We start from the raw sequence: 27,412 nt of genomic DNA, 5'->3' as shown, positions 1-27,412 counted from the left end.
CACTGTTCGCCCCCTCTCCCTCTGCAAAATCTCCACTCACTCCTTTGGATAGCACTGTGACCATCCCCACCTCGCCCTGTGACTTCTGCGGACTGGTGTCCCAGCAGGATGACCCAACTCTCCAGCCTGGCAATCAGAGCCTTCCCCACTAGGCTTTTTTCTCTCCACTCTTCTGGGCATGGTGGCATCTTTGGGCAAAATCCTAACTACCACCTCTGCCTGGCATGGCTGGAACCGCCTCACTGTGAAGCCTCCCTCACTCTGTAAAAGCCAGTACCCCAGGAAGCCTCCTCTAACCCTTTCCCCTCTGCCACTCCAAGGAAGTGCTATTGGATGAGCTGCCTGATCTCTCTGGCCTTCTGTGTGGCAGCAGAAGTTTGTGTCAAGTGCTATGGGAACATGGCTGGTGGAGCAGGTGATTCCAGAACTCAGGTGACCAGGACATGGAATGTGTGGGCTTGCCAATATTTTGATATATAAATCAAGTGTTTTCATTATGGAAGTAACAAAACCTCAAGGGAAATAGAACAAATTCCCTATAATCATCCTACCCAACTAGGAGGTATATTGTGTGTGCTTTTGACATTTTGCTGTCCTCGGTACAAGGACAGATGTTAACTGTTCATGCCTGTGGAGAGCTGAGGGGTTTTTCTTCTTCTTGTTTTTTTAGAGACAGGGTCTCCCTCTGTTGCCCAGCCTGGATGGAAGGCGGTGGCATGATCCCAGCTCACTGCAGCCTCAAACTCCTGGCCTCAAAGGATCCTCCTGCCTCAGCCTCCCAAGTAGCTGGGACTACAGGCACCTGCCACCATGCCTGACTGATTTATTGTTTGTTTGTTTGTTTAGAGATGGGGTCTCCCTACATTGGCCAGGCTGGTCTTGAACTCCTGGCCTCAAATGATCCTCCCGCCTTGGCCTCCCAAAGTTTTGGGATTATAGGCATGAGCCATGTTGTTGTTGTTACAGCTACCTTGAGATACAATTTACGTGCCACACAATGCATCCCTTTCAAGTGTACAGTTCAGTGGCTTTGGGTATATCCACAGAACCGTACAACCGTCACCACATTGAGAAAATGTTTTATCACCCTAAAAAGTCCTGTACCCAGGCCGGGCGCGGTGGCTCAAGCCTGTAATCCCAGCACTTTGGGAGGCCGAGACGGGCGGATCACGAGGTCAGGAGATCGAGACCATCTTGGCTGACACGGTGAAACCCTGTCTCTACTAAAAAAAAAATACAAAAAACTAGCCGGGCGAGGTGGCGGGCGCCTGTAGTCCCAGCTACTCGGGAGGCTGAGGCAGGAGAATGGCGTGAACCCGGGAGGCGGAGCTTGCAGTGAGCTGAGATCCGGCCACTGCACTCCAGCCTGGGTGGCAGAGCGAGACTCCGTCTCAAAAAAAAAAAAAAAAAAAAAAAAAAAAAGGCCTGTACCCTTTAGCAGTCACCCCATGTTTTGCTTTTTGTTTAACATGATTTTACAAGCACCTTTTCCTGTTTCTGGAAAATCTCCTTACCCATCCCCTTTGGTGATTGTCAGCAAAGGCTTTCATGTGGTGAAATAGCGTGGCCAGGCGTGCTCTAGAACAATGGTGGTGGTGAGGGCTGCAGAAGCTGAGGACCCACAGGCAGAGAGGGAGCGATGGCAGAAGCAGGTGGTGAGAAGGGACTGGGGCAGGACTTTGTGGGTAGAGGGAAGCAAGGCTCTGGAAGCAGAACCAGCAGCACTGCTGATCACTGGGACGCGGAGAAAGGCAGAGGCTCAGGGTGTCAGCAAAATTCCTAGGGTGGGTGAGGGTTGCGAGGTCAGTAACGAACAGGGTCCCAGGAAAAGGTGGCAGCACAGGTTTGGGGAGAATTAGAGATGAGCTTGGTTTTGGACTTGTTGGATTTGGGGCCGCCAGTCTCTCTCCGGGCGAGTCCCGCAGTCGGCAGTGGGATGTTAGGATCTGGTCCTCAGGAGGCTGTTAGGGGTGAAGCAGGAGATTTGGGAGTTAAGGGTGTGAGGGCTACGTGGGAGGCCTCGGGAGCCGGTGCCGATCCAGGGTGAGTGTGAAGGAAAGAAGAAAGAGGGCCCGGGGAACACTGGTATTTTCGGGCGGTGGACGAGGATGGGACGGACACGAGCCTGCCTTAAGGAAGAAGGCAGAGCGGGGCCGTAGGACAGTGGCGGGGGAGCGGGTGGAGGGGCGAGGGTGGAGAACAGCGCTGAGCAGCGGGGAGGCGGCCGGGGCTGCAGCCCCCAAGGGCTCCTTGCAGTCCGGCGCCGCGGCCAGAGCCCGGCCCCATCCCAGGAGCCGCCCGGACTGGAAGGCCGTGCGAGCGCTGGGACGCAGCCTCCGAGCTCGAGCGTGACGGGAAGTTGGGGCAATTTGTTAGTTATCCGCCGCCACCAAGACGCGGCGCTGCGCTTGGACCGTAGGGCCCCCGCGCGGGCGCGAACTTTGGGCTTGGGCGAGGGGGTGGTGCTCCGCCCAGCCCGAGACGGGCGGGCGCGCCGGCCAATGGGTGCCGCCTCTTGGCCGCGGCCCCGACCCCTGGGTCCCGGCCGGCAGCTCCCCAGCCCCGAGGCTCAGAAGCGGCCGGCGGAGGCGCGGTCCGGGCGCTAAGGCCATGCCCGGCGGGGCTCACGCGGCTGCCCCGCGCCCGGCGCGCCTCCGGTAGGGGACGCCCGGGGCCTGGCCGGCCCGGCCATGCTGCTGGAGACACAGGACGCGCTGTACGTGGCTCTGGAGCTGGTCATCGCCGCGCTGTCGGTGGCGGGCAACGTGCTGGTGTGCGCCGCGGTGGGCACGGCGAGCGCGCTGCAGACGCCCACCAACTACTTCCTGGTGTCCCTGGCGGCGGCGGACGTGGCCGTGGGGCTCTTCGCCATCCCCTTTGCCATCACCATCAGCCTGGGCTTCTGCACTGACTTCTACGGCTGCCTCTTCCTCGCCTGCTTCGTGCTGGTGCTCACGCAGAGCTCTATCTTCAGCCTTATGGCCGTGGCAGTCGACAGGTACCTGGCCGTCTGTGTCCCGCTCAGGTGAGGCGCTCGGCGTCCCCCGAACTCGGGGCCCCGTCGGAGCTCCCAAATGGGTCGTTCTCTTAGGGCCAGGGTTCCTCCCTCGGGTACCCGAGACGGGACAGGCTGGCGGCGCGCGGGGCGCTTGGAAGTCTGGTTTCCAGCCTGGCCACCCTGCCCCGCTAAACAAGTGCGCCCGGGCACCCAAGTCGTCTCGGATGCGTGTCCCTCTAAGGAGATCCGCGTAGGGACAGCTCTAGGGGATCCGGGGAGTGCGGCGCCCGGGGAGGCGCCCTGGAAACCCAGGGGAAAGCGTCACCCTCGTGGGCGGGTGGAGCCCGGGGCGGCGCGGGAGGTTTGGTGATCACATCTCCACCCCTGCCGCGAAGGTGGTTCCTAACACTCGCCCGCAGCGGCGGTGTCCACGAGAGCGGCCGCCCCAGAGCGGGATCCCGGGTCCAGAGCGGCGGCCAGACGCAGTCCCGGGAGCTTCCCACCAAGGGCATGGCAACTTGGGACGCTGGGCATTCGCACCGTCAGGATGGACACGCATGAGCCAGCTTCAGAATGTGCCTGCTGCGGAGAGGCTGCCCGGCCCATCCCAGGGGAATGTGTCCGTTAACTTTGGGGAACGCTACGGACACTTGTTCCTGCGTGTTTAATGGTGACTCAGATTACCTCCATATACTTTTAAAAGGAGTTACAGTGCTTCCTGGTGTCTGGCAAACGGCCTTACAGCCTCCCTGCCCTTGTGTAACCGTTTATCTCCTGCTGCCCTGTCGGGGAGCAGGCTGAGAAGTGCGGAAAATGGTGGCGAATTTACCTGTCCACTCTTTCTCCCACGCTGAGAAAGTCTAGGATTCAGGGGATGGAGTCAGCCAGCGACCAGAGTGGATTCTCAGTTGGAGCTTTTGACTTCAACATTGCGAGTTTGTAGAAAGTATTTATTCTCTGTTTTTGGTGCCTGGGCCACTTTGGCATTTCTGAGGAGAGTTTGAGATCTCTGTAAATTTGGAGCTGAGACAGGGAAACTAAATCACAGACTAGGAAAGAAGGGAAGGAAGTCATTTATTGGGTGCCAACTCTGTGCAGACAGTTTATAACAAACATGTCCCCAGCAGTCCTTGCAGTAATACCAGAGGATAGGTACTGTAACCTGCATCTCATAGAGGAGGGGTGGTGGCTCAGGGAGGCTGGAGTCTTGCCCAGGATGGTGTATCAGGGATGGGTGTCAGAGCCAGGGCTTGAACTCACAGCTGGCACTATGTCCCCACCCACGGCCACCTTGCAGGGCCATGTGTGGCACTGTGTTTGGGAGACAGGGAGAAAAGTGCTCTGCCGTTTCTGGAGGAGGAGCCTGCCTGCAGTAAATTGGTGGTTGTAGGGGAATGTGTTTGTGGGAATGGAGCGGGAGAATGCTCCCAGAGGCCATTTGAGTAGGCAGATGTGTTGGGCTTGGTTGCTGTGGGTTGTGTTGTGGATCCCAACAGGAACAGGAACCTCCTGCTTGGAAGGGCTGTGAGCCACATGTGGGTGTCTGGCCGCTCTACATGCTGCTGCCCATGCTGTTGGAACAGGAGGCCTCATGCCTCCCATCAGGTGTGACAGCCCAGGGATTTCCAAGGCTTAGGGAGGACAGCAGTCTCTCCTTTCTTCTGGGTCCCTTCCCCCTGCCTTTTGGTGTCATCGTTGCTACCTGATGGCCTCTTGGATGTTTTGCATCTAGCAGAGGAGTCACGAGCCCCAGCCTGAGTTGTCCATCTAATGGAAACCCCTTGGACTTGCCCTGGCAGAGACCAGAGACCCAGAGAGGAGTTACTGGAACAATCTCCCAGGCCACAGGGAGCAGGAAGTTCTATAAAAGTTTAAATCTGTTCCTTCTTGTCCTGGTTTGTGTTGGGTGGGGTCTTGAAAAAAAAAGGGTGTGGGCGTGTTAAGGGGAAAGTGCTGTGAATCACAGGCCCTGAACTTCTTTGCATTGCCAAGGGCAGGAGGGGAGATCACTGAGGCTCGCCCCATCCTGCCTTCCTGGCCCTTCCACAGAGCTTGGAGGTCTGGAAGAGGTGCACAGGCAGTCCCCAGCTCCCTGCCCCAGAGGTACTCATCTGACCTGGCCACAGCACCACCCCAACCCTGGTGGGTGGGAGAGGTGTACTGGGGCCCCCAGGGCTTCCCTCTGCGGGGGCTGGTGCCTGGGGCAGGCCTTCCCTCAACTGGCCTAGCAGTTCATGGCCCCTTGGGAGGAGGTTAAAATACAGATTACAGGGCCCCACCTGGTTGTACTGAATCAGAATCTCTGGAGTGGGATGTGGGGGGATTCCAGCAGTGGGATCTTTAACCAGGGACATCTGGTTCCACCTATCTGAGAACCCTCCTAGAGTTGGGGCCTGAAGCTCTCTTCACTTGACTGACACAGGCTGGGTGCAGGGCGCCCCAAACTCTGACTTGGCCCTGAGGCCTTCCTGGGGTCGTGGAAGTCCAGGTGAGAGTAAAGTCGGAAGTGCCCTGTTTGGGAGGAGGTGTCTCTCCTTTGAAGCCAAGCAATAAGGAGGGTGAGGTGCAGGGAGTGAGGGCTGAGGGCTTAGGCAAGGACAGTCCTGGGACCTACCCCCAATTCCTCCCGGTTCACGGGCTCCAAATGTGAGGCCTGCAGCCGCAGAGACCACAGCCCCCACCTGCCACCGCGTTGCCAAGGTGTTTAGGTGTTTACTGATATGACAGATGACAGTGTAGAAGGGAGGGGAGCCCCGAGGGAATGCCGGGGACAAATATGACACCCTTGGCTTGGCTGGGAAAAGGAGTGTCTGCTCACACCAGGCACTGCCCTTTGCCTTCAGGACAGGGCTGGCCACAAACAGAAGTCCGTTGCCTCTGGTTCAAGTCCATAGACAGTTCCTGATGTTGGGGCCTGGCAGGGGGTCCCGTCCCAGTGGTGCGTGCAGCTCCTGGGCTGGGGCAGGTGGGCATTTACAAGCAGGAGGGTGTGGGCCCTGCCCAAAGCTGCTCCCAGCTCTCACTTCACCCTCAGGGAGAAGCACTTCCTCCTCCCTGCTTGAATCCTGTTCCTTTCATGCCACACCCACTGTGGGGGCCTTCCCTGCTGGTAGACTCAGTTTCCCTGGCCCTCTGGCACTGAGTCTCTGGTGGGGCTGAGGCCAGCTGTTTTCCTAGTGGAACTGAAAGAGGGTGGATCCGGGAGGGTTTAGTTGGTCGGATGGGTCCAGCGCCATGTTTATCTGACCTATCCCTGGACCTTGCCTGGTCACCCTCCCTACTCTTGCCACATTGAGGCTTCTCTCTGCGCCTCATGTATCTGGTCTTCGAGGTAGGGATTAAAGACCTCTTAGCAAGACTTTGTGCCTTGAGTGAAAATGTGGCCTCCACTTAGGGTGGGAGTTGGCGGGGGGTTCTGAATGTTTTTCAAAACTTTAAAAAATTGAGCTATAGGTCGGGGCACGGTGGCTCACGCCTATAATCCCGGCACTTAGGAGGCTTAGGAGGGTGGATCACCTGAGGTCAGGAGCTCGAGACTAGCCTGGCCAACATGGCAAAACTCTGTCTCTACTAAAAACATAAAAATTAGCCGGGCGTGGTGGTGGGTGCCCATAATCCCAGCTACTCAAGAGGCTGAGGCAGGAGAATCGTTTGAACCCAGGAGGCAGAGGTTGTGGTGAGCCGAGATCACGCCATTTCACTCCAGCCTGGGCGACAAGAGTGAAACTCCTTGTCAAAAAAAAAAAAAAAAAAAAAAAAAAATTGAGCTATAGTCTAGGCACAGTGGCTCGCGTCTGTAATCCCAGTGCTTTGGGAGGCCAAGGCGAACAGATCAGTTGAAACTAGGAGTTCGAGACCAGCCTGGCCGACATGGCAAAATACCGTCTCTACTGAAAATACAAAAATTTGGCTGGGCGTTGTGGCACACGCCTGTAATCCCAGCTACTAGGGAGGCTGAGGCAGGAGAATTGCTTGAACCCAGGAGGCAGAGGTTGCCGTGAGCCAGGATTACACCACTGCACTCCAGCCTGGGCGACAGAGTGAGACTGTGTCTCACGCACACAAAAATTGAGCTATAATTCCTGTCCCATAAAATTCACTGGTAATGTTTGAAATAAACCTTGTCAGGGGCTGGATACGGTGGCTCACGCCTGTAATCCCAGCACTTTGGGAGGCCGAGGCAGGTGGATCACCTGAGGTCAGAGTTTGAGACCAGCCTGGCCAACATGATGAAACACTGTCTCCACTAAAAATACAAACATTAGCAGGGCATGGTGGCGTACACCTGTAATCCCAGCTACTCGGGAGGCTGAGGAAGGAGAATTACTTGAACCTGGGAGGTGGAGGTTGCAGTGAGCCCCAGTCTGGGTGACAAGAGCAAAACTCTGTCTCAAAAAAATAAATAAATAAATAAAAAAGCTCGGCAGGAAGATATCTGGCTCTAGGTCGTATCCTGCAGCTTTCCCAAGAGCTCCCTCCTTGGGTTCACCCTTTTTCTGCATCAGTGTTATCTTTCTCTTCCAGATCATTCCCATGGGAATGAGTTGGGTGATGGCCCCCTAAAAAACGTATGTCCATATTTTAATTCCCAGAACCTCTGAGTATGCGCTTATACAGCCAAAACAAAAAACAACTAACCAAAACCCCACAAATACTGCCTTCTGTGGATCTTGAGAGAAGGAGCTTATTTGGATTATCTGGGTGGCCCCTTCATGCGATCGCACTCAGCAGATAAATCTGCAGAGAAGGCCATGTGAAGGTGGAGGCCACAGCCAAGGAATGAAGGACGGCCACCAGAAGCTGGAAGAGGCAACAGATCCTCCCTTGGAACCTCTGGCAGGAGCGCAGCTCACACCTCGAAGTCAGCCTTCTGGCCCTGCTTGTTTTAAGCTGCTAGGTTTGTGGGGCTTTGTCAGAGCAGCACCAGGAAGCCACCCTCAGTACCCTAGATCAACGCCCCTTCACTTCCTCATCTATTCCTTTGCCTCCCCTCCCCCGCAAACTCCTCCACTTGTCACCAGGATGCCACTGAATTCTCCTGTCAGGTCACCCATGCGCTGTCCCTCTTCTGGCAGAATCGAGCTGTCACTTCTCGGACCTCGTTGAACATGTTCTCTCTGCAGCTCCTGGTGGGCACTGTGGGCCCCTAGCTGGACTCCTGCTCCCCTGTAACCACTCCACACAGCAGCCAGATGGATGACTTAAAACCTAAGCCACATCATACCGTTCCCCTGCTTACCGCGCTGCCAAGGCACCGAGGGTGAAATCCCCATGCCCTACCATAGCCTGAGGCTGTGCATGGTTGGCCTTCACCCCCCAGTCTCACCACAGCCAAGTTCTTTTCTCACCCATGGTCTTTGCACCCCCATTCCTCACTTCACCCACCTGGAGAGACTTCTCAGCCACTGCATTGGTTTAGCGCCATCTCTAGTTATCCCATTAAACCATGTCCTTACTTAGAGTCTCTCTGCACCCAGTGCGCTAGCTTTGTGGGCAGGGGCCTTGTCTTACACCCCAGGATGCAGCACGATGCTGGCACAGGCTAGGAAAGCACATTGTGGATGAATGCATGAGTGACTGGGTGAAAAGGGTACATGTCAGGCTACGTCATGCCCAGGGAACAGCTGGACATGTGGGAGGGGAGGGGAGGGTCCGAGACAGCAGATGTACAGTGAGGGGCCGAAGGGCTCTGTGAACCGCCAGAAGACCTGCTCCCACAAGTTCCAATGAACAGAAGACAGGAAAACCGTCTTCTGAAAACATCTCTCATGGGCCTGAGGGACAAAAGGGTGGGGAGGAGTGCAGAGGTGTCCAGGGACTGCCAGGCAGCCAGCAAGGGCTGTGGGCCAGAGGCCCAGGCTGAGGCCAGGGGCTGCGGACGCGCAGGACGTGACCCGTGGACCCTGGCTCCTGGTCCCATGCACTGGCCTGCGTCAGGGTATCACCCAGGCCTGGGTGTTACTTTGCTGTGATTTATCCTCCATTGTTAGTACACAGTCCTCCCAACTCCACTTCCCAGGTAGCAACCTTAAAACCAGCAGGTGCTGTTTATAATCGTGCTGGGGCCTCCAACTGAGATAAGGGGCTGGTTCCCGGTGTGTTGTTCCAAGGGACACACACATGCCTAGGCAGGGGCCAAGGTCTAGTTTGGTCAGTGAGGCCCTCAAACGTGTCTTGGAACCAGGTCAGAACTGGGGTAATTCAATCCAGAGGGTACCTGAAGGCCCTGTCCCCTCGGAGAGGGTAGAGTCAGCCTGACCTGGCTGGATGGTCATCAGGAGCACATGGGAACTGCAAGGCAGGGGAGATGGAAGTGGACTTGGCGTGTGCTGGGGTGCTGTGGACAGGTTCCCTCTGAAGGAGGCCGGGAAGGAGGGCCAACTCAAGCCACCTTGGGCCCTGCCCTGAGACCGGAGCCTGGAGCTGCTCCCAGAGGGCAGAGGCCTCCTCTTCAGACCAGGCACAGCCTGCAACAGCTCTGCATGCCTGGAGGTGACCAGGTGTCCTGGAGCAGCACAGCCAGGGAAACGGCGCATGAGATCACACCATGGGTGTACCCTGCAGGTACAGATATGGGGAAGTGTCCTCAGCCATTCTGGACATTGAGATTTTCAGTCTCATGAACAGCAGTCATTGTTCCCAAGCCGTTTCTGGGTGCCAGGCACCTTACATCCATAATCTCCTTTGATCTTTACAACCGCCCTATGGAAGCAGATACAGTTATTTTCACACCTCACAGATAAGGAGATGGAGGTGCAGAGAATTACGTTTAGCCCAGGGTCACACGGAAGCCAGGACTGAGTCAGCCTATCTTCCCAGGAGCCCTTAACCATCATGTGAGCAGCTAGCGGGAAGGACTGCACACCCCGAGGTCACCTCCAAACACCCCCTTGATGAGGGGTCCCTTCTAGTGGTGGATGAATAAGGACACTGGCAAATTGTGATTAGATCCCTTTAATTATTACCTGGACAAAGAAGACTCCAGCTAACCCATCAAATGGACGAGTGAAGAAAGCTAAGCCCTGGCCAGTGTGAATGGAATTTCACAGCATTTGCCTGACAGCTGCGAGGCCCTGTGGATCTCCTGCCACCTGCTCCTTCCTCGGATTGGGGAACTGAGGCCCAGCCTTTCCTTTTGCCTCAGATTCATTACTGACTCCAGAATGAGGCTTTAACCATGATTATTATTCTCTAAGGTATTAACTTGACAGGCTCTTGGACTCTGTGGCTCACCAGCCAGAGACAGCACCATGGGCAGTGGGAATTCAATGGCAAATAGCAAATGTATCTTCTTGGACAGAATTGAAGTGGAGAACAGCCTGTGCCAGGCACGGGCGGGCAGGCAGGCTTCCACTCAGTCTGGGCTGAGGGGCAGTGCTTCTTCTGTAGGGTGGAGGGTTGAGTGGTGTGGTAGGTGGGAGGAGAGCGCCTGCGGAGCTGGGAGTGCAGGGTACGCCGGAGCAGGGGGACTCCTGAGCTGGCCTGGCACCTTGGGTGCTTCGCACTTTGGGGATGTGAGTGGGCACGAGATTCGGGCTGTGGTGGGGGACGGGCCAGGGAGCAGGCAGCTGGAGGAGGGCCTAGAGCTTGCTGAGGGGTTTGGATTTTGTCCTGAAGGTGCTGGTGAGTCCATGAAAGAGTCGCATTTATTATTTTCTATGTTTTTGAGTTACAAATCAACCAGTGGGCATAGAAGTAAACAATCAGGCTGGGCACAGTGGCTCAAGCCTGTAATCCCAGCACTTTGGGAGGCCGAGACGGGCGGATCACGAGGTCAGGAGATCGAGACCATCCTGGCTAACACGGTGAAACCCCGTCTCTACTAAAAAAAATACAAAAAAAAAAAAACTAGCCGGGCGTGGTGGTGGCGCCTGTAGTCCCAGCTACTCGGGAGGCTGAGGCAGGAGAATGGCGTGAACCCGGGAGGCGGAGCTTGCAGTGAGCTGAGATCCGGCCACTACACTCCAGCCTGGGCGACAGAGCGAGACTCCGTCTCAAAAAAAAAAAAAAAAAAAAAAGAAGTAAACAATCAAAAGTACAAAAGGGCCCAAGAAGGAAAGCAAGAGCCCCCCGACAGTCCCTCTGCCAGGGGCAGCCCCCAGACCATTTCTCTTGGCATTTGCCCCGAGGGGTGCTCTGGGCTGAGCCCTGGTTTTGTGCTGCCATCTTGGAAGCAGAATCTGTTGACTCCCGATTGTGAGCCGCGAGGCCCGTGGCTCATGCCAGCCTTCTCCCCCACGTCCCACTTTAATTTCTGTTGTGTTTTGATTTTTTTCCTGTGGACATTTCGGCCTGTATTTCTGTCAGGTGGTGATTATATCTGCTGACTGTCAAGAAAAACGAGGAAGAGCGTGTCCCCCATTCCTTTCCCAGGTCTGCTCCTGGTTTCTGTGAGCTGCGCTGTTACGGTGAGCCCGCTGCCTCTCATGAGGTCTTCCTTTTGAAAGGTAACTCATGCTGCTATAAAGAAACCGATCCTGCACAGGGGGAAGCTGTGGAGATGTCACCTGTCTCGGATCTCTGCTTTCCTACTTTGCCTGTCAGAGGCAGCCACTATTTCTCATGGCTTCCTCTGCACAGATTGTGTATTGAACACATTTGCATTATACCATGACTTTTATGCAGTTAAGGTTTATACCATGTACATTTTTTTTTTTTTTAAAGACGGAGTCTCACTCTGTCGCCCAGGCTGGAGTGCAGTGGTGCGATCTCAGCTCACTGCAAGCTCCGCCTCCCGGGTTTACGCCATTCTCCTGCCTCAGCCTCCCGAGTAGCTGGGATGACAGGCATGTGCCACCACGCCTGGCTAATTTTTCTATTTTTAGTAGAGACGGGGTTTCACCACGTTGGCCAGGCTGGTCTCGAACTCCTGACCTCAGGTGATCCATCTGCCTCGGCCTCCCAAAGTGCCGGGATTACAGGTGTGAGCCACTGCGCCTGGCCTAGGATCCTATTTTTAGATGCTATTCATTACTCAGACATTACTCAAAATTATGTCATATTTTAGCCTGCTTCAGGCTTACCATCTGGAAATTAGCATTTCCCATCTGGAAATTAGAAAGTTAAAGGAAGAAGCATGCCTTCCCACATCCTCATGGTCAGCCAGCTGCTTAATCACCCTCATGCTGAGCCTCCTCACCCCCTTTCTACGTGTGCCACATAGCTGCTAGGGCTTCCTTTACTGTGCCCTTGGAGTGGTTCCAGCATTTCCTGCATTCCGTGTTCTCTTTCTAGGATTTCATATTTGTTAGACATGGAGATAAACTTTCTGGGTTCTTACATGTAAAAAATGTTTTTTTGGCCTGGTGCAATGGCTCACAGATGTAATCCCAGCCCATTGGGAGGCTGAGGCAGGAGGATCGCTCGAGCCCAGGAGGTTGAGGCTGCAGTGAGCTGCGTTCACACCACTGCACTCCAGCCTGGGCAACAGAGCCTGTCTCAAAAAAAAGTTTTTATTTCTCACATATGATTGGTTGGTTGATGGCTTGTGGTTCGGAATTGTTTTCCCTCAGATGTCTGAAGGGGTTGCTGTAACATCCGGTATTGCTCACAAAGTCTGGTGCATAAGGATTCTTACTTGTAACTACTTGTAACTTGTATCTCTGCACTGGGAACCTTTGACATCATTTGTTTTTCCTTGGTGTTCTGAAATTTCGTGAGGCTGGGTCTAAATAGTGACTCTTATTTTTTCTCCTTCATTGAGGATGGCACTAGTAGGTGAACCTTGCCAACCTGAAGACTTAGGTCCAGCTCTGAAATTTTCAAAGAATACAGTTGACCCTTGAACAACTTGGGTTTGAACTGCGCGGGTCCACTTAAAATGGATTTTTTTTCAACCAAACGCAGATTGAAAACATAGTATTTGTGGGATGTGAACCCGAGTATACAGGGGGCCAACTTTTCCTGGGGGCCCACTTCAGGATTTGATGCGGATTTTGGTGTACTTGGGTGCCCAAGGACAAATCCCCTGTGTATACCAAGCGAAAACTGTATTTTCTTGATTAATTCCTTCTCTCCATTTCCTCTGTTCTTTCCTCTGGGATTTTTTCTTTTTTCTTTTTTTTGAGATAGAGTCTCGTTCTTGTTGGCCAGGCTGGAGTGCAGTGCCATGATCTGGGCTCACTGCAACCTCTGTCTCCCGGGCTCAGGCAATTCTCCTGCCTCAAGCTCCCAAGTAGCTAGGATTACAGGCATGCACCACCATGTCTGGCTATGTTTTGTATTTTTAGTAGAGATGGGGTTTCACCATGTTGGCCAGGCTGGTCTTGAACTCCTGACCTCAGGTGATCTGCCCACCTTGACCTCCCAAAGTTCTGGGACTACAGGCAAGAGCCACCGCACCTGGCCGCCTCTGGGATTCCTTTTTTTTTTTTTGAGACAGTCTTGTTCTGTCACCCAGGCTGGAGTACAGTGGCATGATCTTGGCTCACTGCAACTTTCACCTCCCAGGTTCAAGTGATTCTTCTGCCTCAGCCTCTCGAGTACCTGGGATTACAGGCATGCACCACCACCCCCAGCTAATTTTTTATATTTTTGGTAGAGACGGGGTTTCACCATGTTGGCCAGGCTGGTCTCGAACTCCTGACCTCAAGCGATCTGCCTGCCTCTGCCTCCCTAAGTGCTGGGATTACAGGTGTGAGTCACGCCTCTGGGATTCTTAATAGGCAGATGGGGACGTCCCCTCCTTTCCTGATCACTGTTCTCTTACAGTTCCCAGTGCTTTCTCATTCTCTGGAAGAGTTCCTTGATTTTTTTTCCTTTGTTCTTCTATTTTTTAAATACAGTTTTGGCATTCATATGTTTACTTTTGATGAAGACGAAAGTATTTTAAATTGACTTTGAAAAACATTTTTTAGATTCACATGGTTGAGATTCCTCGTGTGGCACAGAGTGTACCTAATCTAAACTCTTCCCCTCCCCCACCCTTTATCACTAGGTCTCTAGCTGCAGCCTGGGGAGAGAGTGGGAGGGGGAGGGGATCAATGCCACAGCTCCCAAAGCTGGCCTGTAGGCTGTCTTCCTCTCGATATCTGTTCTTTTTTTTTTTTTTTTTAAATTTATTTATTTTTTAACTTTTATTTATTTTCTCTTTTTTTTTTTTTTTCTGTTCTTTTCTTGATCCCATTCTGATCCCTGCTGTTTGCTAGACTGGAGCCTCTCATCCTGGCCATCCATGTTTCCAATTTAGGGCTCCATGGTTCATGCTGATGATCCTGTCCACCTTCTGTTTTTAGAAACTTATCAAAATCTCTGGTTTGCTGATATCACCCTCTACTTCTGTTTTTAGGATGATTATGTGTTGTTTTTTTGTTTTGTTTTGTTTTGTTTTTTTGGAGACAGAGTTTCTCTCTTACTGACCAGGCTGGAGTGCAATGGTGCAGTCTTGGCTCACTGCAACCTCTGCCTCCTGGGTTCAAGCGATTCTCTTGGCTCCTCCTCCCAAGTAGCTGGGATTACAGGCACATGCCACCACCATGCCCAGCTAATTTTTGTGTTTTTAGTAGAGATGGGGTTTCACCATGCTGGTCAGGCTGGTCTTGAACTCCTGACCTCAGGTGATCCACCCGCCTCGGCCTCCCAAAGTGCCAAGATTACAGGCATGAGCCACTGCACCCAGCCTGTGTGTCTTTACTGTCATTAAAGTGTGATTTTGTGAGGAGAGATAATTAGGTGGAACTTGGAATGCCAAGGTAGGATTTTAATCTGGAGTTTGATGTGGTCAGGTTTGCATTTTAAAAGTCACTGGACAGGCGAAGGAAGGAATGGATGGGACAAGATGATATAGGGTAGCCACTTGCCATCCAGGTGAGAAGGAAAAAAGCATGACCAGGGCAGAGGCCATGGAGGTGGCAGCAGACTCTACAGATATTGGAGACTCGTAGAACCGCAATTTCTGTACCAGAGAAGGCTGATGTTTGATGCCAGCCATGGAGTTCAGCATTCTGGAGCAGAGGAGCCACAGGTGAAATCATGTAGGAAAGAGTCCTGAGAACCACGGATGGGCCCTGGAGCCACAATCAGTGAGCGACACCTAGAAATGTGGGTAGTTAGGGCCAGGCTGAGTGGAACTGATGTGCGTGAGATCTGCAGTCGTGGAGCCGTGATGAGTCAGCGCGCGTGACTGGCAAGCGGATCTAATCGACAGCACGTAGTCGTGTCCTTCTGGCTAGAAGACAGGGCACACGGGGACAGGTTCAGGAGGACTTGGTGACTCAGTTGGATGTGGAGATGAGGGAGAGGGAAGACTCCAGGATGACTCCCAGATTTTCAGTCGCCTGGGTGATGCCATCCTGAAGATGGGGGGCTTTGGGAAGGTGTTGCCTAGGTTGTGTTTAAGGTGTCTGCAGGTTGAAAGATGCAGTAGTGATCGAGTTTTGGGGAGTTTGGGGCTGCTAGTTCTTCCAGCTGGCTCTGGAGCCAACTCCTCCTGCTCTATGGGAGCCCTGCACCGTTCATTACTCCTGCCTCTTCCCTTCCCCATTTAAACTTTCTCATTATTCCCCATACATTGTCCAGTCACTGGCTTGGCTTGTGACATATTTAAGAGTTGGCAGTATGCGTGTGCATGCAAATGTATGAACATGTGTCTCTATGTGTGTATACTCGGGGGTGGGATTAGCTCTGAACCGATGAGCTTGTCGCCTAAAGATAAGAATCCCACATTGGGTGTCCTGAGAGGAGAGATAGGAGAAACTGAAGAGGCAGAAAAGCTGGACTGGCTTTACTACAAAACCAGCAGGGGAATGGTTAGCAGTGTTACAGAGGGATAAAATACCTCCTAAATTTGGCATTTTCAGAAATCATTTAGCAACCTAGTTTTTTAATTGCAGGGACTTTAAAAAAATTACAAAATGAGTACAGTACATATTTGTATCTGACTCATCTAACGAAGTTTGTGGTTTCAGAAATAATGAGTCATTCTGAAACAGTGCATTGTTTCACAACTTTTAAGTTGCACAAGTAATACAGTGCATTACTATGTCTTTCACTTACATTCACAAATTATGAATATTTTGCTACATTTGGTTTCTCTCTCACACACATACACTGGCACAATGATCACATTCCGATTTTTTTTTTTTTTTCTTTTTTTTAAGACAGAATCTTGCTCTATCACCCAGGCTGGAGTGCAATGGCACGATCTCAGCTCACTGCAACCCCACCTCCTGGGTTCAAGCGATTCTCTTGCCTTAGCCTCCCGAGTAGCTGGGATTACAGGTGCATGCCACCATGCCCGGCTAATTTTTGTATTTTTAGTAGAGATGGAGTTTTGCCATGTTGGCCAGGCTGGTCGTGAACTCCTGACCTCAGGTGATCCACTCGTCTCGGCCTTCCAAAGTGCTGGGATTCCAGGCGTGAGCCACCGTGCCTGGCCACATTCAGAAATTGTAATAGGTACCACAGTCTATAGTCAGATGTTCCCAGTTATCCAATCATATCTTTATAGTTGTTCTTTTTAAAAAATCCGGATTCTATTAAAAGGTCATGCTTGCATTTAATATGTTCCTTTAATCTGAAAGAGTTCCTCAGTGTTTTGTTTGTTTGTTTTAGTCTTTCAAGACGTTAATATTTTCATCCAGGCGCGTTGACTCACACCTGTAATGGGAGGCCGAGCAGGAGGATGATTTGAGGCCAGAAGTCCAAGACTAGCCTGGGCAACACAGCGAGGCTCCATCTCTATGAAAAATAAGAAAATTAGTCAAGTGTGGTGGCGCATGCCTGTATTCCTAGCTATTCAGGAGGCTGAGGTGGGAGGATTGGTTGAGCCCAGGAGTTCAAGGTTACAGTGAGCTATTAGATTGGTGCAAAAGTAATTGTGGTTTTGCCATTAAAAAAAGGCACATACTGGCCGGGCGCGGTGGCTCACGCCTGTAATCCCAGCACTTTGGGAGGCTGAGGCGGGCGATTCACAAGGTCAGGAGATAAAGACCATCCTGGCTAACACAGTGAAACCCAGTCTCTACTAAAAATACAAAAAATTAGCCGGGTGACTGTAGTCCCAGCTACTCAGGAGGCTGAGGCAGGAGAATGGTGTGAACCTGGGAGATGGAGCTTGCAGTGAGCGGAGATTGTGCCACTGCACTCCATCCTGGGCGACAGAGTAAGACTTCGTCTAAAAAAAAAAAAAAAAAAGGCAAAAGTAGCTATTAGTTTTGCATCACCCTAATATAATAATGAGTGTACCACTGCACTTCAGCCTAGGCAACAGAGTAAGACCTCTTCTCGGAAAAAAAAAAAAATTAGCATTGTTGAGTTCAGGTGATTTTGCCAAATGTCCCTCAAGTTGAGTTTGGTTGTTTCCTTATGGTTACATTCAGGTTAAACCTTTTTGGTGGCAATACTGTCTACATGAGTGATGTTGTATCCTCAGTCAGTCCATCAAATAAGAAGGACACAATGCCTGTTTCTCCCATTGTTGGTATAAATCTGATCACATGGTGAAGGTTATGTCTGCCAGGGTTCTTCACTGTAAGGGTATGTTTTCCCCATTGATGATTCTTGCCTGAATGAGTTATTACTATTGTCTTAGTCCATTCTATGCTGTTATAACAGAATACCACAGACTGCATAGTTTATAATGAAAACAAATATATTCTCACAGTTACGAAGGCTGGGAAGTCTGATATTAAGGTGCCAGCATCTGGCGAGGGGCTTCTTGCTGCATCATCCCATGGCAGAAAGTGAGAGGGTAAGAGAGGTGAGAGAATGAGCAAGCAAGAGAAGGCTGCATTTGCGTTTATAACAGACCCACTCTCAAGATAACGAACCCACTCCCATGATAGTGACATTAATTCATTCCTGAGGCCAGAGCCCTCATGACCTGATCGCCTCTTAAAGGTCACACCTCTCAGCACTGTTGCATTGGAGATTAAGTTTCTAACACATGAACTTCAGGGGACACATTCAAATCACAGCAACCACGGTGATTAGAAAATGGTAATTTTCAGGCTGGGTGCAGTGGCTCACGCCTGTAATCCCAGCACTTTGGGAGGCTGAGGCGGGTGGATCACTTGAGGTCAGGAGTTCAAGACCATCCTGCCTAACATGGTGAAACCCTGTCTCTACTAAAAATATAAAAATTAGCTGAGCGTGGTGGTGGGCACCTGAAATCCCAGCTACTTGGGAGGCTGAGGCAGGAGAATTGTTCCAGGAGGCGGAGGTTGCAGTGAGCTGAGATCGCACCATTGCACTCCAGCCTGGGCAATAGAGCGAGACTGCGTCTCAAAACAAAACAAAACAAAAATTGTTAATTTTCTTTTTTTCCTCATTCCTTCCACATTTATTAGTTTGCATTCTTCTGTAAAGACATGCTTTAGCTTCTCCTTGCCCTTCCTTATTTTATTAATGTCAGTATGGACTTATGGAATTTTATTTTCATTAAATGAGTTATAATCCATTCGTGTTATTTATTTATTTTATTTTTATTTTTTTAATTTTTTTGAGACAGAGTTATGTGCTTGTCATCCAGGCTGGAGTGCAATGGCGCGATCTCAGCTCACTGCAACCTCTGCCTCCCGGGTTCAAGAGATTCTCTGGCCTCAGCCTCCTGAGTAGCTGGGAGTACAGGTGCCTGCTACCACGCCCGGCTAAGTTTTGTATTTTTAGTAGAGACGGGGTTTCACCGTGTTGGCCAGGCTGGTCTCGGACTTCTGACCTCAGGCAATCCACCCGCCTCGGCCTCCCAAAGTGCTGGGATTACAGGCGTGAGCCACCGTGCCTGGCCCGTGTTATTTATTTTGATGCCCAAGGTCAGCCAGTGACAGAGGGCCTACAAGGCCACTTCTGTTTGAGTGTTCCCATTGTTTTTGAGCACTTTCCTATATTTTGGCATAGAAAGGTATTCCAGGCTCACGTTATAGTTTCCAGTTTGAGTACTAGCCATTTTCCAAAGAGCCTTGGTTCCTTTTAGTGGAGAATTGCATATAGAAACCAAGATTTGAGTAGATTTGCTTAGTGCTACTGGAGTATCATTTTTTCTGGGCCCTAGCAATAAACAGAGGAAGGAGGTTTTTTTTTTTTTTAAAATAGTGAATTACAAGAACTCTTGCTTACAATAGAATGCCGTCTAATTAATGAGAAGGAATGATTGAGTTAAGCAAATCACCATTTCACGACTGCCATAGTAAGAACTGATTCAGGCAAGAATCATCAGTAGGTGCTAAAACTCATAGGTGAGAGTTTGATGAAGAGTAAGATTCTTACAGTCCCCAAACACGTACCACAAGATACCTACTAATTAAAATGGGAACGTTATGATGGAGAAACCTGGCAGACACCACATCAACCAAGTGCCTTCTCATGTCCTCTCTCACTGGTCGCTTGTGTTTATGGCGGCTGATGCTTTTGACAGTTAATGTCACATCTGAGGCAGTGTTCCGTGACCCCAGCCATGGGAGGGCACTTTTGGGGCAGAGGACAGATTGTCCTGTTCTCTTCTGGTCTGGTTCCAGGCAGGAGCCCTTTGTCTCAAGGGCTGCTTATTTTATGCGAAGGAGATCAGAGTCTGGAGCCCAGCAGCTTTGGGCTGTCTCTGTGTCCCATGTGATCCATGAAAACAGCGCATGAGAATCACCAATCCCAAAGGGGGAACTCTGGGAGACCTGGTTCTAGCCCCTACCCTCACCTCAACTGGTTGAATCACTGGTGGACCACCTTGGATTGCCTCTTATTGCCATAGGAAGCTGGTTGGGAGTGCTGCCAACTTTCTTGACCGCGACCTGTATTGCTCATCTGTTGTTCTTAGGTGACTGTGAAGGACAAATGGTATCTCTCCCAACCACCTTCACATAAGGCAGGTGGGCTCAGCTCAGGCCCAGCCAGGTCCACCACTGGAATTCAGAACTTGCTGGAGTAGATGAGAACCCCGCAGGAGCCAGAGCAGTCCAGGGCCAGGGCCTCCTGGGAAGACTCAGCCTGAAAGTAACCTCTGGTGACCAAACCTTGCTGTCCAGTGGGCAGGCAGATGCTCTCCTTTCCTCAGACTCGCCTCCTGGCTACAGCTATGACTGTCTGCAGAGACAAGGTGGTTTGCTCTCAGGACACAGATGGCGGAGAAACCTGCTTCCCGTTCCTAGACCTGAACTTTGTACAAGTAAAATCGAATAGTATCTACTTTTTTTCTTTTTCTTTTTTTTTTTTTTTTTTGAGACGGAGTCTCGCTCTGTCGCCCAGGCTGGAGTGCAGTGGCCGGATCTCAGCTCACTGCAAGCTCCGCCTCCCGGGTTTACGCCATTCTCCTGCCTCAGCCTCCCGAGTAGCTGGGACTACAGGCGCCCGCCACCGCGCCCGGCTAGTTTTTTTTTTTTTTTTTTTGTATTTTTTAGTAGAGACGGGGTTTCACCGCATTAGCCAGGATGGTCTCGATCTCCTGACTTCGTGATCCGCCCGTCTCAGCCTCCCAAAGTGCTGGGATTACAGGCTTGAGCCACCGCGCCCGGCTTTTTTTTGTGTATAAGAATGATTTTATTTGTTCCTTAAATGTTTGGTAGAATTAATTAGTGAAGTCATCTGGGCCTAAAGTTTTCTTTGTGGGAAGGTTTAAAATGATGAATTTTAGGCTGGGCGCGGTGGCTCACACCTGTAATACCAGCACTTTGGTAGGCTGAGGCGGGGGGATCACCAGAGGTCAGGAGTTCGAGACCAGCCTGGCCAGCATGGTGATACCCCGTCTCTACTAAAAATACAAAAAAATTAGCTAGGCGTGGTGGCAGGCACCTGTAATCCCAGCTACTCAGGAGGCTGAGGCAGGAGAATTGCTTGAACGTGGGAGGTGGAGGTTGCAGTGAGCTGAGATCATGACACTGCACTTTCATTCCAGTCTGGGCGACAAGAGCAAGATTACGTCTCAAAAAAAAAAAAAAAAAAAAAATGGTGAATTCTACTTTTTTAATTGTTATAGTGCTATTAAAATTTCTATTTATTTTTCTGTTCGTGAATATTAAAAAAAAAAAACTTTTATAGTTTGGTACCTATAATTTGAAAAATGGATGAATATTAAAAAAAAAATTAAAAAAAAAATGTGGCCGGGAGCAGTGGCTCACATGTGTAATCCCAGCACTTTGGGAGGGCCAAGGTGGGCGAATCACGAGGTCATGAGATTGAGACCATCCTGGCTAACACGGTGAAACCCCGTCTCTACTAAAAATACAAAAGATTAGCCGGCATGGCGGCGGGCGCCTGTAGTCTCAGCTACTCAGGAGTCTGAGACTGGAGAATGGCGTGAACCCAGGAGGCGGAGCTTGCAGTGAGCCGAGATGCACTCCAGCCTGGGCGACAGAGTGAGACTCCATCTCAAAAACAAACAAACAAACAGAAAAAGTTTTATAGTTTGGTCCCATGGGAGATCTGAAAAATGGGAGGCTGCTCAGAGACTCATCATAACAATATCTGCTCTTATATAGACAGCCTCTAGTGGTTTGTAAGCTGAAGCTGAAACCGTGTTCACGCACTTGATACCTTGCTTTATTTAGAACTCCCAAGTCCCAAAAGTGGGTGTTCCACACATTTCTTTGATTAAGAAGGCGGGGTTCTGTTCCCTTCTTATAAACTCAGGCTTTCTCTCACCATTTGCTTGCCAGGCAGTGTTAGGTGTTTTGGATACAGCTGTGAGTCTGTTCCACGGAGGAGCTCATCCTTCAGTGGAGACAGAAAATGCAGTCATGTGGTAGGTACACGGAAGAGGTGCTCTGGGCGGTCGGTCATGAGCTGCCCTGAGAGCTCAGGGGCAGATAAGCTACTCTGCTTCCATGTGAACTTCTGTACTGTGAATTAATTCATGCGTGGCAGGTGAGCAGGGGAAGGATGTTAGTGTAATGGAGACATTGCTTTAGTTCACCTGTGATTTTGCCTAGGCAAAGGAGATGGAATGGGGGGAGGAGAATGACAGTCTTCAGCAGGAAAGGAAAAAGCCCTTTGACTGCTCTGCCACAGTCAGCCCTGTGGGCTCCTGGGAACAAGAAAAAACCAGTGCCTGCAGCTGGCACTCCCGTAGAAAGCCACATCCTAGCCTGTTGGGGTCTTGGCCGTGGCAGGCTACACTGCCTCCAGGCCCCACTTAGTAACAGCCCCCTGGCTCAGAACTCCTTTTTCTTTTTTTTTTTTTTTTTTTTGAGACGGAGTCTTGCTCTGTCGCCCAGGCTGGAGTGCCGTGGTGTGATCTCGGCTCACTGCAAGCTCCGCCTCCCAGGTTCACGCCATTCTCCTGCCTCAGCCTCCTGAGTAGCTGGGACTACAGACGCCCGCCACCACGCCCGGCTAATTTTTTGTATTTTTAGTAGAGATGGGGTTTCACCGTGTTAGCCAGGATGATCTTGATCTCCTGACCTCATGATCCGCCCGCCTCGGCCTAGAACTCCTTTTTCATCTGCACTGTCTTGGCACCTGTCAGCCTTGCTCTAATTAAAGTTTGCCAGGCTTTCTATTTGACTCTTTTGGTGCAGTTTTAATACCCACGGTGGCAGCCTCTCGCCCCACTGAGCTGTCTGCCTGGATGGCCCAAAAGATTTTGTTAGTGCTCTAGTGACAACATTTTGTAGGTTTGAGTGGTCTGCTCTAGCCTCATGTTTCACAGAAGTCCTGTTAATTATGTACAATAAGATAACATGAGGTTTTCTAAGAATGTATATATTGCTTTATAGCAGAAATGTATGTATTTCAGAGGAATTTAAAACTTGTGAGCTAGATAGACTATAAAGGGAAGAAACGTCCCTAAAACAAACAGGAAACACTTTTAATAAGCGGCAGTAGAACTCTATGTGCATTTACTTAGCAATCTGCGTTTATAAAGTGCTTTGTACACATTCCGTCTTATGTTAAAAGCCTCAGCAGCAACCTGGAGGCAGGTTCTGGGGCCAGCGTTTCTGATGGGAAGCTCAGGCTCCATCCAGCCTGTGGCTGGACTGGCCAGGCTCAATGTCACTCCCCAGGTAGCTGCCCTTGATCTATACTAGGAGCACCTTAGAACTAGGAATTGATTTCTAAGCCTGGTTTGAGCTGAGGGCCACAGAGTCAGAGCAGGAGGAGACCCTGCCCCAGAAATAGGCCAGCGCTTGTTATGCAGGCCTTGGCGGTTCCTCGTTTCCTTACGTAACCTCCGTGTTCACGCTGTTTCCTTTTGTTGATTCCCTCCATGTGACTGTTTTTCTATCAATCTTCTTAGCTAATGAGCTCCTTATAAGGTGAATGGATGGATCAGAGCACAGCTCCGTACACAGTGGTGGGGCATAGTCATTTCCCAGAGTGTGGACTTTCCCAGAACCCCCCTTTTGTGTGGGTCTGCAAAGGCTGGGATTGTTTCTGCCTTGTTTGGAATAATAAAGCTGCCTGTGTTTCCTGTGTTCACTTTTCAGTTGCCTGTTATCCACTCTCCTACACTTGGGGCGGCTGTCCTGCTTCCCTGGCCTCACTGCAGTGCTCAGTGACCTCTGCAGCAGAGCAGTGACTGCCACGGGCTGGTGAATGGAAGGACGTGGCCCATGCTCTTCAGGAATGTTTTGGGAAGATGGACACGCGCATGCAGACCTGAGGGTGTTCGGAGTGCAGGGAGGGAGGCAGAGTCTGCAGCAAGGGGTGGGGCCAGGGAGGGAGACAGGCCTGGGGAGAGGACGGAGGCCCAGCAGGAAGTGGGAAAGGAGAGGGCATGGCAGGATGGCAGGCAGTTACCAGAGCCCTCCTGAGATGCCAGAGTCCCCAGGCGTTCCTTCCAGTGTCCTGCCCAGTGCAGGGACACCTGCTTGTCCTTTTTTTTTTTTTTTTTTTTTTTTTTTGAGATGGAATCTTGCTCTGTTGCCCAGGCTGGAGTGCCATGGTGCAATCTCAGTTCACTGCAACCCCTGCCACTTGGGTTCAAGTAATTCTCCTGCTTCAGCCTCATGAGTAGCTGGGATCACAGGCATGCGCCAGCACACTCAGCTAATTTTTGTTTTTTTAGTGGAGACAGGGCTTCACCACGTTGGCCAGGCTGGTCTCGAACTCCTGACTTCAGGTGATCCACCTACCTCGGCCTCCCAAAGTGCTGGGATTACAGGCGTGAGCCACTGCATCCGGCCAAAGGGACAGATTATTAAAGAAGATAAGAATGGGAGGAGGTGGAGGATGAAGGGTCCAGGGCACGTGGGGAAGGACACTTCCTCAGCTGTACCACTGCACTCCAGCCTGGGAGTGCAGAGCGAGATTCTGTCTCAAAAAAATATAAAAAAAATTTTTTAATGACATTACAAAGGACATAGATGAAGAGATACACAAGGTGAGGTGTGAGGAGGAGCGTGGCGTTTCCATGCCCTCCTTGGGTGCACCACCCTTCAGGAACGTCCATGTGTTTGGCTGTCCTGAAGCTCTCCGTACCATTTCCTCGTAGCCCTTTTTTGGATTCTTCATTGGATAGACATGACTCAAGCATGGACAACCGGGTGGAAATGTGAGTGGATGAAAAGGGCATGATCTCAGACTGACAGGCTGAATGGGGAAACTCAGCAAAACCTATCTGTTCCGATGCTTCTTGGCCTGTGTGGCTCCTTCTAGGGGAGGGGCAGGACCCCTTCTGAAATGCGGGTCTTATGAGTCACAATCAAACAAGGTAGGTCAGAGAATTTCTTTATGGACAGCTCCAAGACAGAAAGACAGAGGAAGATATGTTTTTAGTTATCATGGCCTGTCTGGGGAGAAGTAACAAGGGCTATGGGAGTTATGTGCCAGGAACTGCGGACCAAAGCCAACACAGCTGACCCTTGAACAGCACAGGTTTGAACTACGCAGGTCCACTTGGACTGGATTTTTTTTAACCAAACATGACTGAAAATGCAGTATTCCTGGGATGTGAAACCCACGTATATGGAGGGCTGCTAACTGCGGAACCTAAGTATGTGAGGACTTTGGCATACGTGGGGGTCCTGCAACCAACCCCGTGTGTACATACTGCGAGGTGACTGTACACACATACCGTAACATCACAGAGAACACTCCACTTCCTACAGAGGTTGTGCTGAGGGGTCTGGTTAGGTCCTCCAGCACGCCTCTTTTTGCTGTCCTTGAGGACTGCCTCCCAGGAGGGTGGCAGAAACCCCTTCCTTCAAGTCTTCAAGCCGCTGACTTATGGCTGTGTGGTCAGGCAGAGGAGGGAGCTGGAATTTGTGAGATGAACATGGAAGAGCTGTAGATTGCTATGCAGAAAAACGGTCATTTGGGGCGAAATTGGAATCAGATTAGACGAGGTCTGTGTCCTGACTGCAGTTTAGCAGCAGCAGGCACATGAGGTAGCCTTTCTGAGCCTTGTGGCTTCCATATCTGTAAACTGAAGATAGCAGCTCTCACCTTAGGAGGCGTAGTTTGATGAGATGTGAGAGGTCCACAGCCCAGAGCTGCCCAAAGAGCGGTGTGTAGGCGGTGGTAGCTGTGCCAGCCATCCGGACACCTGGGGGAGGGTCTGCAGGTATCTGTCAACAAAACTTGGGGTTTGGTCATGTGGTTCCTCCCCTGCCTCAACTGATGACTTTTTCCACCCTTCTCTGAGGTAACAGCAGTTCTCGAAGGAGATTCTGGCCCATCTTCTCACGACTCAACTGTCCCACTCCGTGTACTGGTGCTGTTCTTGTTCTTCCTTCCACTACAGCTGAGGAAGTGTCCTTCCCCACGTGCCCTGGACCCTGCATCCTTCACCTCCTCCCATTCTTATCTCCTTTAATCATCTGTCCCTTTGGCCGGGCGTGGTGGCTCACGCCTGTAATCCCAGCACTTTGGTAGGCTGAGGCGGGCGGATCACGAGGTCAGGAGATAGAGACCATCCTGGCTAACACAGTGAAACCCCGTCTGTACTAAAAATACAAAAAAAAAAAAAAAAAAAAAAAGCCAGGCGTGGTGGCAGGCGCCTGTAGTCCCAGCTACTCAGGAGGCCGAGGCAGGAGAATTGCTTGAACCCAGGAGGCGGAGGTTGCAGTGAGCCAAGACGCGCCGTTGCACTGCAGCCCTGGCGACAGCGCAAGACTCCCATCTCAAAAAAAAATAATTAAAAATAAAATACAATAATGATAATAATCTGTCCCTTTTTCCTGCATCTTCACTACTGATCATTTTCAGCAGTTCGAGCACATCCACCATTCTCTTGATCTTTATCCCACTCTTCCTTTAATCCTCTCTTTCAGGAAATGCACACGCATAGGGGGAAAACCCTAAGGAATCTCCTCCAGTCTTCATCTTCCTGCACCCATCGATCTTCAAGACCTGTTGGTTCTGCCTCCACAGAGTATATCCATTTCCATCATCTTTGCTGTCACCCTGGCCCAAGCTGACGTTTTCTCGAGTCAACTACCGAAATAGTTTCCTAGCTGATCTCTCTGCTTTTCTTCTGGCTCCCCTAAAATTCAGTCTCCGTACTCTGACCGGTGACCTTTTTACAACATAAATCAGTACCATCCCCTGCTTAAGTCTTCCATGGGTCCCAGTGCCTATGAACTGGCCCCTGCCTCATCTTGAGCTCATTTTCCTGCATGAAAGCCTTATTAGCACATGCTGTTCTCTCTGCCTGGAATGTTCTATTTTTCAAATTTCTCACTCCTCAACCTTTAGCTTTCTGCCTGAAAGGCCTTCCTGACATCCTGTATCCAAGGCCTCCGTTTTTTTCTTATCAGCACATCCAATTCATTTTGGTATGGCGGAGCCCATCCCAATTCATAGTTTCAGATTTGTATGTTTACTTATTTTATGTCTTTCCCATTAGCTTATGTTCCACGAGGGCAGTGATTGTGTTTCCAGTGCCTGGCAGAATGTGTGGTACAAACGAAAAACTCTTCAAATGAACTAATGAACCAACAGGGAAGAGAGGTGGTGATGGAGGTTCACAGAGAAGGCAGTGACCAGCTGCCCCACTGATTGAATTAGCTGCTTTTCCTTATCCAAGACAAGGCATGACAGTTTTGCACATGTGTAGGATCCAGCAGTTATGAGAAGTTCAGATGGGGTGGATTCCAGTTGTTGTTCTGAACGCTCGTGGGAAGCCACTCCCATGAATGAGCCTCTGTGTACAGGGTACTCCAAATATAATAGTGCTTTGGGAAAAAAAGAGGCAGCATGACATAGTGCAAGGAACACAGGCCTCTTGAGTACTAATTTAGCTTCTGGTCTTTGGTTTGTGTATTAGCTTTGTTTTTCTTTGTTTTCCTATTTGTGAAATAAGAGAGATTGGATTAGAAAGATAAAAGTCCTCTCCAGTTTGGCTGCGTTAACAGAGTACCTCACAGCGTTATCAGCAATCAAAACATTTAATTATCTTTTTTTTTTTTTTTTTTTTGAGACGGAGTCTGGGTCTGTCGCCCAGGCTGGAGTGCAGTGGCCGGATCTCAGCTCACTGCAAGCTCCGCCTCCCGGGTTCACGCCATTCTCCTGCCTCAGCCTCCCGAGTAGCTGGGACTACAGGCGCCCGCC

General features: G+C 50.9%; 1 protein-coding gene across 1 annotated transcript in view; it reads left to right on the top strand.

The window, feature by feature from the left end:
* The first annotated feature begins 2,570 nt into the window (after positions 1-2,570).
* The window catches only part of LOC105491088 (adenosine A2b receptor), a 30,008-nt gene continuing 5,166 nt past the window's right edge, over positions 2,571-27,412 (top strand). The window contains exon 1 of the mRNA XM_011757242.2: positions 2,571-3,025. Coding sequence (XP_011755544.2) covers positions 2,691-3,025 — 335 coding nt within the window. The 5' untranslated portion in view covers positions 2,571-2,690. The remainder of the gene's footprint in view (positions 3,026-27,412) is intronic.

Source organism: Macaca nemestrina, chromosome 17, assembly GCF_043159975.1.
Source record: "Macaca nemestrina isolate mMacNem1 chromosome 17, mMacNem.hap1, whole genome shotgun sequence".
Taxonomy (NCBI): Eukaryota; Metazoa; Chordata; class Mammalia; order Primates; family Cercopithecidae; genus Macaca; species Macaca nemestrina.
Note: the sequence above shows the minus strand (reverse complement) of the source record. Positions and strands in the feature narration are given on the sequence as shown.